The sequence below is a fragment of the Haemaphysalis longicornis genome, unplaced genomic scaffold, assembly GCF_048455015.1.
Source record: "Haemaphysalis longicornis isolate Haplotype H1 unplaced genomic scaffold, Haemaphysalis longicornis Haplotype H1 scaffold_43, whole genome shotgun sequence".
Lineage (NCBI taxonomy): Eukaryota > Metazoa > Arthropoda > Arachnida > Ixodida > Ixodidae > Haemaphysalis > Haemaphysalis longicornis.
In genome coordinates, this window is record NW_027526371.1 from 577,149 (window position 1) to 591,043 (window position 13,895).

Here is a 13,895-nt window from a genome sequence, read left to right on the forward strand (position 1 = left end):
GTAGACGTCGGTAGTCAATACAGAAGTGGATGGAGCCGTCTTCCTTCTTGACAAGGACAAGCGGGGAAGCCCATGGACTGTTTGATGGGCGGATAACATCGCGATGCAGCATGTCGTCGACCTGATCGTCAATGACGTGACGTTCAGTGACGAACAAGCGGTAGGGTCGCGGCGTAGAGGTGCGTGGGGTCCAGTGTTGATAAGGTGGGTTACAGTTGACGTGTGGCCGAGTGATGTCTTTCCAGAATCGAAGGACGATTGAAAGCGATGGACTAACAGCAGAAGTTGATCTCGTTCTTGTGGAGCGAGGTTTGCGTCGATAGCATGACGGAAAACATCCGAGGGAGGCGGCGACGTTGGACATGGAGGAGAAGAGAGTGCGTCTAAATCAACATGCGGCAAATCGTCGCGCACATCTTCGACGACGGCAGAGCCTATCGGCTCGATATATATATATATATATATATATATATATATATATATATATATATATATATATATATATATATATATATATATATATATATATATATATATATATAGGCAGTAAAAGAAAACTTCTCGAGGAGCCAGAAAAAATACTTGAGAAAATGGTAGACGCACGATTAAAAACAAAAACAGTGGTTTACTGACGTTTCGACTGCGGGACCAGTCTTCATCTTGAGTATATATATATATATATATATATATATACATATAGCGACAAAAATTTGCCGTGATCTGAAGCGGGAATCTAATCCATGATCTCTGCATAACACGTGCAGTGCGCTCCGAAGTGCGCGGTCCTGGCGACGACTTGCCTCACGACTTCAGGTGGTGGGTCTTAAATTTTAGAGAGGTTCAGAGACCGGCGGCGGTGGTCGTTGGGGCGGCGCTGCTTCACCTGTCTCTGAGCCTCTATTCAATTAGACAGATCACCGGAAGTTAATCCAGTTTAACGATGGTTTCTATCTCTGTGTGCTCTAAGCATAAATTGTAGACTTATCTGAAATACCTAATTGTTATGATGGCAACGATTATCAGGCAAGTATACTGTCACGTAACCAATAACGACGCAGTTGTCTTGAACGAAAAGCAAGTTTATTAGAGCGAATTTGTGTGGCCCAAACAACTCAAAGAATATACAGGTGGCGAAGCAGCAGTCAAGAAAGTGACGTGCGCAGGCGATATCGACGAATCGAATACCACGACAGCTGCCTAGAGAGGATCTATATTTTGGCGCGCCTGTTTCTCAAAACGCCGAATTACAACAAGAACACTGCAGATCAAAGAAGATTACTCTATGGTAGTGACGTCAGGGTCAAACACTCTCTCTATCAAAACAAGAGAGCCCGTACGACATTCAAAAGAAAGGAAAGAATACAAGCACTTTGTTTGAAACACTGATAACACAGCCGGGCTCAGCCGGATGGTCAATACAAAAAAGAAGTATAGAGACAGAATGCATGATTCGCAGCATTTACTCACCTGGCATGGAGTGCTGACGTTGAGATATCCAAATTCTACCCTCCTCTTAGAGTAATTGATGCATGTGAAAGTGCATCCAATTTGAGGACCTTTTTGCTTCTAAAGGAGGCAAAAAATGAACGAACGTATATTACGAACAGTTGAGTGGCGCCTAAGATGAGTTCAGCCAACTAAAAGTGGTGTAGGTAACGCAACGTGACCGGACATTAACGCGAAGATGCACGGTACTGACTTCTCTTTTTTGCAGACAAGCCATAGTTCGCCACATTACACCTTTGAGCATTCTTACCTTTGGTACTTCAAAAGGTACAGCTTAGCCCAACTCGCCTCTACAGAATAGTGTTGCACGCAGAAAATGTAATCCCCTCAGCCCAATCACGACCAAGTGACCCCGCTATGTGACTGCATAACCTAGCAACGACAATATTCAAAGTAGCTCGAAGTGCGGTCTAACGAAGATACTTCAAAAGCACATGCATACTGCACACCATAGTGTGTTTCCTAGAAACCGTGGCGGACACATAAATGCATGACGCAGAGCCATCACCTGCACTTTTTTGAAATAAAAACATCGCGATCCCGCTGAACATCAAATAGCTTGATCGGCTTAAGATATCTGCAATCTAGACCAATTTATTCAAAGCAAATTACGCGTCTACCCCGCAGCACACAGGCGTTTTGAGAACCAGTGCGTCGAATGCAACACGCGAAGTAGAGGTATCCTGTTCCCACACTGGTGCTGCTGGAGCTCAACAGCAGTTTGGCCAGATGGAAGCCCTGTAGTCTCAATGTGAGGTGACATCTGAGAAAGGTGGCTTTGAAACAAGCGGTATTAACCCTAGTACAAAAATTAGATCAGCTTCACTGACTTATCGCGAGCACCGATGTTAACTGCGAAGCCGTGGGGCGTTCTCTAATCATAAGGCTAAGCTTCATATCACTTCTCGAACCCAGCATATCAATTTTCACAAGCTGAGACTTGCTCAACGGTTAGCTATCCATGCCACTCTTTCTCCATTTTCCGGCTTCTGGATTCGGCCGATGACGCCGTAGCCATTCGAACGGCAACTCTCGCTCGCGATCCCGATCCGCGTCTTCTTCCGGAAAGCGCTTGAATTTATCCATTTTCCGAACATTCGTGAAACGACCGCCAAGCACACTCATATACTGCAAAATAAAACACCAAATTTAAAAATCTAATTAGTTTGGACGCCCGGTCTCAATTCTATGGAGGGCGCGAGTTTGCCCGTGCATCAACAGACCTCCGCGCCGGCACGCCAGAATGGGGTGCAAGACGTGAGGTACTCCCAGACTGTCACTATAAGAGATATTACGCAGCACCGTCGGCTAGAAAGACAAACACTCCCTCCACCTCATCCCAGCCTCTCTAGAGAGCAACAGGCAGTCCATCGCCTCATTCAGTCTGAATCCTCTCTCTGTGTCTACGACTTTTGTTCTCGGAACAGTACGCTGCCAAATGCAAATCTTGTAAAAAGCCAAGATCACACCGCCGCACAATTACGGAGTGTGAATACAGCTAAGCAAATCCCCCCACCTCCCAAGAGGAGGTGAGGGGATTTTGGAGATTTTGATGTTAAGCCCCTCACATTCGGCCCAGCTTGCGCTGGTGGACCGGCCGTGGGGGGCCAGGATGCCACCCCAGTGATCAAGGGACAACTCCCAACGGGTCACCCGACCTACTTTACACGCTCAGTGAATGTACTTTTCCTCTGTTTATCTCTCTCTCTTTCCACTTCATCCATAGTTTCAACGCGGCCAAGGAGCCTTATTGGTGCGTCTTGCGATTAGGAACGTAAGGCACAAAACTGCTCAAAGGAATAAACTGCAGGATACTGGGAACTGAATTAATATAAACAAGGTGTTTTATTGTTAACTGGACACACAAAGCCTACGTACGTTTACTACTGCTTTCATTGCTTGCTACAAGAGGAACTTAGAGATGACTCTATGTGTCCAAGCAGAATGCTGCGAGACGAGCACGCCTGAGCTTTAAAACGACGCGAATGGTTTCGCTTAAGGCATTTATTCATACGCCAGAAAGGTAGGCGACCTCAGGTATATTATTGTGCGCACATAAGGGCATAGCTCCGTTAAACTTATTAGGAGGAAGATGGTAGAGGTGGCAGAAGAATGGTTGTGAGAGCAAAGAAAGAACTGTAGTGGGTTGTAGACTGTGATTCCCCCACAGCGGGGTTGGCCAGGGGTATTTGTTTCGCCACGTGGCCTTACTTTATTTGGTGATTTCTCCACCACCCGCTAGGTTATCCCTTCTGATAATCGCTGCACCCGCGTTATCACGCTCTGTTCCATGAAAGCCTCCACCAAGACCAGCATCACTGTTAAAATATTATACAACCCAAGAAAAGTAACAAGCAATATAGAGCATGCCAACGATGTATAATATGTAATTAGTTAGTAGCAAAGTTGGTTCACGATTGATACTATAGATTAGAAGACTATACCAAAGTGAGAATAAGGTGTATTAAGATTTATTAAAGTGAATTTAGATGAATTAACCTATAATAAATGGTATTAAGAATACGGTAAGGTAGATACTTAAATTACGGTAATAAACAGGGAAAGTGGGATGAGGTGGACATAAAATATTAGGGCTAACGAAGTTGGATCCGGTTGAGAATCTGGTGAGTCTGAGTGGCGGTTAATATAGCACCGGGATGGTAAAATAGGATGGCTCCTGTGTGGCAGTGTAAAAGCAGATGCTACTCACAGTACTGAAGCCTGAACCACAATTACCACGTCGAACGTGGGCGTGAGAACTTATCGCAATGCTTTTACTTTCAGAGCCCAAACGCAGACCTAACTGTCCCGATAAATGTTTTGTGGTGTTTCAAAGAACAGTTGATTGGCTGCCGTCGCTTACAACATTTAAAGAGAGATGGGACATCCTTAAGTACCCCATTCTGCGAAAACACGCAGTTATTGTAGTATAGTTGCAATTGCCCAGTGAAGAAAATGGCCACCTCCGTTAGGAGTCAATAAATAAAAACGCATGCCCGATTCTACGAAATTTGAATCCTGGTTCACGAAGTAGCAGCCCAGTGATCTACCAACTGTGCTATCCCCACACGAAAGAAAGGCGATAGGCTTCTGCCGCCCCTGCCGCGTAACTGGCTTTCCTCTGTATCCCAACCACCCTTCCTATTTGTGTCCCAGTACTGCCATGACGAGCGTAATAGATGTTTCCGGAGTTTCATTCAATTTTCCCATGTTTGCTCTGGTGGGGAAGCTTTCGCTGGGGCCTTTTGTACTGTTGTTCCTGAGCTAAACCACCTTCATGTAAATCGTGTTTGAATTCCTCGTGGAAATATCACATGGTTCGAGTGATCTACGCAACGAAGAGGACGACGAAGAACAGATGTAATGTGCGCCACGCACCAAGTATTATGCGTTGATAATTTTCGTTATCTTGGTAGAACAAGGCTCTCGCTGATATGGATACCTGATGTTGCATATCTTTTCTCGGCCTACGCTAAACGCCGAAGGACGGTTTTTCCACACCCCTAGCTAGCCTTTTCGACCTTTCCGGTGTCAACTGACACCATAACGTAAAAGGTACTCTAGCACATAAAGGGAGAAATGAAAACAGCTAGTTTTCTGGGATTTTGAACGAAGTTTACCAGATTTTGAACAAAGTTTACATGGACGGGGCTCTTTGTTTAAGCGCGGGCCATTTTAAAGCGAGAGGTGTTGTATAGACTGCGGCGTTAAAAAAGCCGCCCGCATCTTCCCACAGGGGGAACTCGAGTAAATGCGTCGCATCTACTCGAGTCAAGCAAAGCGTCACGTCAAGCGAAAGCCAAGCAAAGACGCCCTTGACTGAATTCCGAACGCGCGCTCCGCCGCTTATATACGTTGAGGGGACTGCGTAAGCCGGTCCCAGTCGACGACGTCGGCGTACTTGTAAAGCGGCGTGGACTCTAGGTGTTTGAGCCAAGAGCGGATGTTGCTTCGCCGGAGAACGGCACACCGGTTATATGCGCAGCGCGCCCGAAGGAGAGGAAACCGCGGAAGAGAGAGTACTGCACATGCGCCAGCCCCAGCGCGTCTGCCGCGGCTATGACGCAACGTGCCGCGGCTATGACGCAACACAATCCAACACAATCCACTTTAATCCAATCCGATCCAATCCGAATCCAATCCAATCCAATCCAATCCAAGTCAAGCCAAGCCAAGCCAAGCCAAGCCAATCTAATCCATGCCAATCCAATCGAATCCAATCCAATGCCCCTCGCGAGAGACTGTTCGAATCCAATCCAATGCCCCTCGCGTGAGTGTTCGCTATCGCCTCGACTCGACGCGCATGCGCAGTGAGCGTGCGGACTACGGACGCCAACGCGGGTGACATCGTGAGTTACTGAAATGCTCTGCATTTAAAATGAACGTCCCGGTCTGTGCCCCGTCGTTTAAAACAGACTATGAATTCGATGGTGGACGCTGTTATGACTCACTGGCGCCATGTTTGCGCGGGTCAGTCACCCGCCGGTCGACCTCCCCACCGCTTGTCGACGGAAACGAAAGGAGGCCGACAACGCGGCGGCGGCCACTGATTGACAGAGGCTTTTGAGCGGTGTTGAGTGTTGTTGCCCAAAAGGGATTAGGGAGCCGCCGCTCGTCCCCCGGCCTAAGCAACTAAACGCGTGTGCGCGTGAAAGCCCAGACGGCGACGACCGGACAATGGGACCCAGTGGCGGCGGCAGCACAGCGAAGAAGGCAGTGGCAATGGTCAAGCCATTAACCCTTCCCGGAGTGATTCCACGAACCTTGTTAGCTCCCTGGGAAGTACGTGTGAGAACCCCACCGTGGGAACGCAGCGCGCGGCGGACACCAAAAAGATACGAGGCGCTCGCGCGTCTTCCGTTCTTCCCCTTTACTACAGCAACACCGACTAGATGCTCCTGACGAGTGGCAAGGGTCAAGGGTGTGTGTGTGTGTGTGTGCCGTGCATCTGCCGACATACCTGAAAGGCGTGTCCCTACCCGAGGGCGGTGCTTCACAGCGAGGAACTTACACATCACCATTGGTCCGCATTGTTTTGTATGGGGATCCCCAACCTAGGGAACTAGGGATCGGGGGTCAACAAAAAGGGCGTGCTGCGGCCCGCCAAGAGCTGTCTTCTGTCTTCATCTCGACAACTCACTGTAAAAATGTAAATAAACCCGTTGAGTTTGCTGTGAGCTCTCCCCTAGTCCTGGCACGACGAAGCGACGGCGACCGGCCCCGCTACCAGCAGACTGCGGTCGCTACAACTCGCAACAAGACGCAACAACGCGCAGCTATTTCCCAAAAAATAGCTCGCGACTTGGGATTCAGAGGGGCACACGCCACAAACGCTTTATTGATGAGTTATTTATTTATTTATTTCAGGCGTCTTTGTTGTCAGGACGAAGTGGTCCCATTGCGGGACTGAAATAGGCTAATCATCTGTGCATGTTTGCTCGGAATATGAGAACACGGTTAGCGGCTAAGCAAACTTTTGTCGCATATTCTCAGCAGAAAAAGGCTGCTACTGCAAGCGTCTTTCTTAAGACGGGCATTCCTAAATACTCAAGAGAAATAAAATTTGCTTACACCTTTCACACGAACTCTGTGTCACGGCTATGCCATGGGCTACAACCTTTGCTAGCCATTTACCTTTAAAGATTGTATTGCCTGGTGATTTTTACATGCCGCCTAACCTCGATAAAATTCACGTATAATTGTTGAGCCGTAACTAGAAAGAGCAGCAAGGGCCAAAGCGTGTATCGAAACTTAACTGCCAGGCCAAGGTTTCCCGCTGACATACGTACTTCGTTTCGTTAAGAGGTTTATCCTATGCTTAAAATATTAGACTGCAGGTTATGTTCTGCGCTTTCTGTAGTCTAACCCAAGTGCATTACTCGAAGAAAAATACCTCAAAGAAAGTACGCGCAATCACACGTTGCTATGTGGGTATTTCGTTTGGCATATTTTGACGAATTTGACGTGTCCCCGAGTATAACGCACAGGCACACTTACGAAAAAAAAATGCAGGAAAAGATATTGGCGGCTAAGTTACTGCGCTGATGCGCTGATGTAAAATACATAATACGACGTACCTGCAAGAAACTATTGTATTTGAAGCACGGAACTGTGGAGCAAACAACCCGTCAGATTTAGAAACTTTCTTATCCAGCTCCTGCTGCCACTACACACTGAAACGGGGAACATTAAAAGTGTTTGGGATTTTCAGTGCTTTCATCTTCATTATTTTAGACGGGACGGCCGGTTGGTTTGTTTGCTTCTCCTTTATGGTTTTCACCTGGGAGTATTCAAATTGTGAAAACGCTCATGCTCCGGACGTCATTCGTGCAAGCATGTCTCTTGGACGCCCAGCCTTCATTATGCTGCTTGGTTTCGTTCAAAGCAAATTACCTTGCACCTGATGGCGCATCCTTTATGGCGGCACTTGTTTGGAGCCATTTCGACTGAACCGAGGGGCTAATTGTAGCAGCAGAAATATGGCCAACAGCTGGCTAAGGTATGGCCGTCCAGTTTCTCCAAAATTTACACTCGTGACGTTTACGGAATCTTTTTGGTGGGAATGACTTCGACTGATAGGACCATGCCAAGGCTGCTGGCCGCTTTGCAGCCTGTTTTCTATTAGAGCTGTATTACAACGCACCGGCTAATTGAAACGCTACATTCAGGAAAAAACGGTGCGCGTTAGAATCGTGGAAATTGCATTCTCGTGCAACTGTATCATTATCCCCACCGGAAATATGCGGAAAAAGTATTTTTCGCGGCAGAGCTTCGAAACAGATGAGTATCTCGGTCACTCTAGGTCATTGTAGGTCACTCTACAAAGCAGCATTCTGGTTTTAACAAGTTTTAGGCATCTGAACAAAGCCTTTCAATCGAAAAACAGCTGTTATTTGTAACATACCCTCGCGATGTCTTTCTATGGACAATTTAAAAGCGCAGGGCCATTTATACTGCAATTGCACTGCAATAACATTGGGCCCAATAACATCGGGCCTACTGGCACAATGTGGTGGCAGAGAAATGCTTACCGCCGGGCAATAGTGTCTCCCGGGGACAATTACCATCCTTCGTTTTGATGAAAGCCACTCAATAAACGAGAAGACGCGGAATTCAGTACTTGAAAACTCCATCACTGGGCTCGTCACACAACAACTGAACACCGGATACATAACAAAACTTGAAGAAAGGCATGAGCGGGAAAGCTGCACATGTCGATAGTTGTTCAAATCCCGCAATTGTAATTTTCTACGTACCACAGTTGAAGGCGGGGTGTGTCCTATGCAACCAAGCGGAATTGGGGTCAATTCACAGGTACCATTTTTACACGTTCCTTTTTTTCTCGTCATCTCACCGTCGTACCCTAAATCAAGTTTCTGCAATAAAGGTGACCATATGTTACCGAGATCTCACATCGTAAAGCGAGCCTTGTTCACTAGTGCAACAAAAATTTGTCCTTACGTTCATTACCAGCAACTGTTTTGAAGCAAACAATAATATAAACCAACGCGGTAAATGAGTAGGGCGTATGTTGAAACGGTTCTTCAAAATAAAACTAGGATATTGCACTACAAAAAACGCGAAGACATTTCTTGCTTTGCTAAGCGTGCCGACTGCAAACACTCACACGCACTAAGATTTCCTGCATCAAATTTAACGTAACTTTCTGCATGCAAGTAGACTAGAAAAGACCTTTATTCGGCCGAAGCTACAGCCCGAGCATGTCGACCGCCTGGGCGACCAGCCTGCGGTGTTCTTCTCCAGCACAGCCAAGCCAGTCGGTCCAGGTGGTAAAGGAAAGCGATGGGGAGGAATACGATTCGGATAGCTGAGCCACATGGCAGTAGAATAGGCAATGAGATAAATCAGCGTAGGCAGAGGGGCAGTTGGGTGAAGAGGGGTCAGATCTATAGCGATAGAGGAATAGGCGGGACGGAGTGATCAGGGCATTCATTGGGATGTGCCGGAGTCATCTTGGTGCTAATGCGAAGCGATAGTTCTCTCAGTGTTTAACCATTCTTGGGAAACCGGCCACCTTGAACCAGAGTGGAAGCGCACCCGCATTGTACCAGTCTTAAAGCCTGGCAAGGCGCCCACGCACATTGACTCGTATTGGCCAATTGCGCTCCTTAGCTGCATTGGTAAATTGATGGAGAAGATGGTACTCCAGCGCTTGGACTGGGATCTCACTGAGAGAGGTATATATCCGTCGCAGTTGTCAGGCTTCCGCAAGGGTCGGGGCAGCATCGATAACGTGATTACCCTTGCAACAAATGTTTAGGAGGCAAAGGCTCGACGGAAATTAACCGTCGCAGACTTCATTGATATAAATTCGGCTTATGACTGCGTCCTCCATGGAGCTATCTGCACAGCTATGAGGTCCGCAGGCATTTCGGGACGCATGTAGGATTGGATCTGTGATTACCTCTCCGGCAGAAGCATCTACATTGGCGTAGCAGATGGCGGCACATCATCGCACAATGTTACCCGCGGAGTCCCCCAGGGCGGCGTCCTGATCCCGACTCTTTTTAACCTCTCCTGGGTCGGTCTTGAGAGATGTCTGCCGCAATCGGTGAAAATCTCAATGTACGCAGACGATATATGCATTTGGTTCTCAGGTCACAACCGGCATGTGATTCGAGCGAGACTACAGGACGCTATTAACTCGGTTGCGACGTTTCTCGCGATACGCGGCCTTGAGATATCACCCGCCAAGTGCGCCGCAATGGCCTTCACTAAACGGGATCTATCCAAGTACTATTTAAGGGCCGCTGGCGTACCAATACCATATGTCAATCACCACAAATTCCTTGGTGTCACTTTTGACCGTCATCTGACATGGACACCACACGTTCGCAGCTTAAAAGAGAAGCTGACATCATTTGCGCCCATTATTGGTATGCTCTCAAACAGCGCTGGTGGATGCAGTGCCAGCTCTGTTTTAAGGCATTATAACGCTCTCTGTGAAGGCCTCCTCTGCTACAGCCTCCCAGCACTGACCCTACTCTCCAAAGGGAAATGTAGGCGGTTGGAAGGCCTACAGGCCAAAATATTACGAATCTGAATTCGGGTTCCGAAGACCACATTCACTGTGGGAACAATGACAGAAAGTAGACGACTTCCCTTTCCTACTTTGCAGGCGCTGGAGCTATGTCGTACGGAACTGCGCATTGTAACTAAACATCGTGGGCATCTACTAGCAGCGGTCTATGTGTCCAGGGCGCAGCAGATCCTACCTTCACATTTCCAGGCCCTAGCCCCTTTTCTTCCCCCACCGTGGATGTTCCCTCCCATGAAAATTACAACCACTGTTCCTGGCTTCAAACGAAAAGCACACATTCCGGCCGCAGCTTTGAAATTTTTTGCCTTGGAGCTCATTAATACTTACTATAGAGCCCATACTCATGTCTACACGGACGGATCAGTGACGGGCACCTCTTCGGCGACTGGTATTTGGATTCCCTCGTCGCTAACCACCATTTCAGTCCCACTTGGCCACAAGACGTCAACGATGGCTACCGAGCTCGCTGGGCTGCGGGTTGCTTTTCACTACAGCTTAAAGCAGCCACCCACTCAATGGGCTTTTTTCACTGATTCCCGGTCCGCTCTAGTATACTTAAAATCACTACCGAAAGATTAGATGGCATAGGAGACACATCATCTGCACCTCCAAGCAACAGAACAGCGGCATAGCATCGAACTGCAATGGCTTCTTGCTCACTACGGAGTCACCGGAAATGTTGCAGCTGATACTGCAGCCTCATCGGCCTACAACCTGTCTGTTCCACCGCTGCCCGTTCCTTTTATTTATTTATTTATTTATTTATTTATTTATTATTTATTTATGTACTTATTTATTTGTTTATTATTTTATTTATTTATTCATTACCGGAAAGTATGAGGCAACCCTCGCACATTCGATTGCCCGGAGAACAATGCGGTGCATTTGGACCGACAAGAAACGTCAGTACACGCCTCTGCATATCATTGACCCTAAATGCAGCTTCAAGATGCCTCCTGGGCTCAGCAAGCGGTAGGAAGCGGTATTGCATCGCCTACGTCTCAACGTGGCGTACACACGGCATTTCCTCTGCAAAATTCAGCAGCACTCTTCACCACTCTGTCCAACTTGCCATTTAACAGAAGACATCAAACATGTCATCTGTACCTGTCCAAATTTCACAGTGCCAAGGCAGACTCCCCTAACATCTTTGTCTATGCCACACCACGCAGGCCTTTTACTAAGGGCTGTTTTGGGCCCTTGGTTGGACCCACGCCAGGCCGTACCGGCTACCAAAGCTCTGTTGGTGTTCTTGCCTAGTACTGGCTTGGAACAAGTTCTGTGACCAACTTTACTTCGAAACTCTGTCTATGTGCTTTCCAAACTCTGTAAATGCGGTTGAACACTAGTGTGCAACACCTCGTTTTTCTTTTATTTATTTATTTATTTATTTATTTATTTATTTATTTATTTATTTATTTATTTTAGTTCACAGACCCTCATGATCCGTTCATTCATATGGTGAAGCACGCTAAGCGCTATGGCTCGGCTAACCTCGCTTTTACCGCCCTTCTTTCGACAGATTCTATCGACGCGCATGTCTTCCTGGGGACGTGAAAATGATTTGCTGTTGTCTTGTCCACTGTTTCATTGTGTTGTTGCATTGCTTTACTTCAGTGCCATGTTTCTCTTCCCCCCCCCCTTTTTTTGCCAAATTTAAGTCCTGTAATCACGCTTAATTGGTTGTTGTATGTATGTGATGTTAGGCTTGATGACTTTTCATATTCTTTTTTTTTCTGTTTATTGCCTGTACCACTCCTGCTTGGGCTTCATGCCTGCAGTATCTTGCAAATAAAAATAAATAAAATAAATGCATTTTCTCTCTCTCTCTCTCTCTCTCTCTCTCTCAGACGAACACCACATGGTGATGTCGCCGTAAAGTATGTGATGAACATCAGCTATTTTGGCTAGTTAGGAAGCGAGAGGAGTCATAGCAATATTGAAAAGAGTGGGGGAAAGAAAAGTACCCTGAGGATTGCCTCGAGTGACGTGGTTGGGGTCGGACAGATGGGAGTCGTCTTGAAAGTGAGCCACTCGGTGAGAGAGAAAGGAGCGGAGATAGGAGTACATGCGGGAGCCACAGGAAATTGCGGCAAGCTGTGCCAGGATATGGTCATGGCACACACCTTAAAAGGCTTTACGGACATCCACGGTCACCAGAGCGTGGAATTGGGTGGGGGTGGACGAGAGAAAGTAGTGCTGGAGAAGCAAAAACATATCCTGAGCACAGACACAGCGACGGAATCCAATGGGAGAATGAGGGAAGAAGTCCCTCTTTTTGAGAAATTCAGAGAGGCGAGTCAGAGCCATACGCTCAAGGGTCTTGCAAACGCATGAATTTAAGGATATAGGCCGAAGGTTAGCGATGGAAGGAGGATTATTTTCAGGTTTGGGAATCATTTTAATAATGTAAGAAGTCCAAAAGCTAGGTAGGCAGCCCCTGCTCCAGGCTTGATTAAAAATCTGGAGGAGGTACTCTTTCGCATTGTATTGTCGGGGAGGTTACGGAGAGCCGTGTATGTGATGGTGTCTTCACCAGTAGCAGAACGCTTAGCATTTCCAACCAGGGCCGCCTCGAGCTCCGGGAGGGTGAAAGGGTGGTCCAGATCATAATTGGGTTCACCTGAGTAGTCTATATAGCTAGGAGTAAGACGGGGTGGGATATAAAGAGATGCTAGTTCGTTAAAGAGGTCGGAGGCTGTACCTAGAGCAAGAGCTTTAGCTAAAGTGGGAGCAAGCGTGTGCTGAGTGCCTGTGGACACCATGCCGATTGTGAGTGCAAAGCAATGTCAAGATTGTAGAAGAGAGAAGAGAGCAGCGATTCTGGGAGCGCGCTGAGTATTTTGGCGTTGAGAGCGGGAAGGAGCACTGCAGTCGTTTACGGCGGCGGCACAAACGGAGAAAGTTAGGGGCAGGGTCTTGGATCGGATGACGGACGCGAGCACGGCGACTGCTGCTCTAAAACGCAGCGGCAATGCCCGACATCTAGTCCTCATACGACTCAAAGGAACGAGAAGCCAGAGCCGTGCGGAAGGCGTCCCAGTCAATGTGAGTGACGAGGCGACATCAAGTACACTTCTATGAATACCCCTGAAAAAAAACTAAAATCTACAAGTTCCACACAGAACTTGAAAATTCCTGTATAAAGTAACGCGCAATAAGTTACATTTGAGGTCAAGAAGGTGAAACACTGAGATAGATGGAATGCATTTATTGTGATCATGCAGCGCGAACTAAACGGAACGAGACAGCAGCAAGTTTTGAGTACTTCTGTTTCGTTATGTTTAGCTTGCGCTGTTGAAGCATAACGAATTCACTTCATTTCCTA

General features: G+C 47.3%; 1 protein-coding gene across 1 annotated transcript in view; it reads right to left on the minus strand.

Annotated features, from left to right (window-relative positions):
- LOC144137648 (uncharacterized) overlaps window positions 1-13,895 on the minus strand; it is an 87,119-nt gene that overhangs the window by 18,025 nt on the left and 55,199 nt on the right. Inside the window, exons 5-6 of the mRNA XM_077669587.1 lie at window positions 8,763-8,882; window positions 1,468-1,566 (exon numbers count right to left, since the gene is read on the minus strand). Coding sequence (XP_077525713.1) covers window positions 1,468-1,566; window positions 8,763-8,882 — 219 coding nt within the window. The remainder of the gene's footprint in view (window positions 1-1,467; window positions 1,567-8,762; window positions 8,883-13,895) is intronic.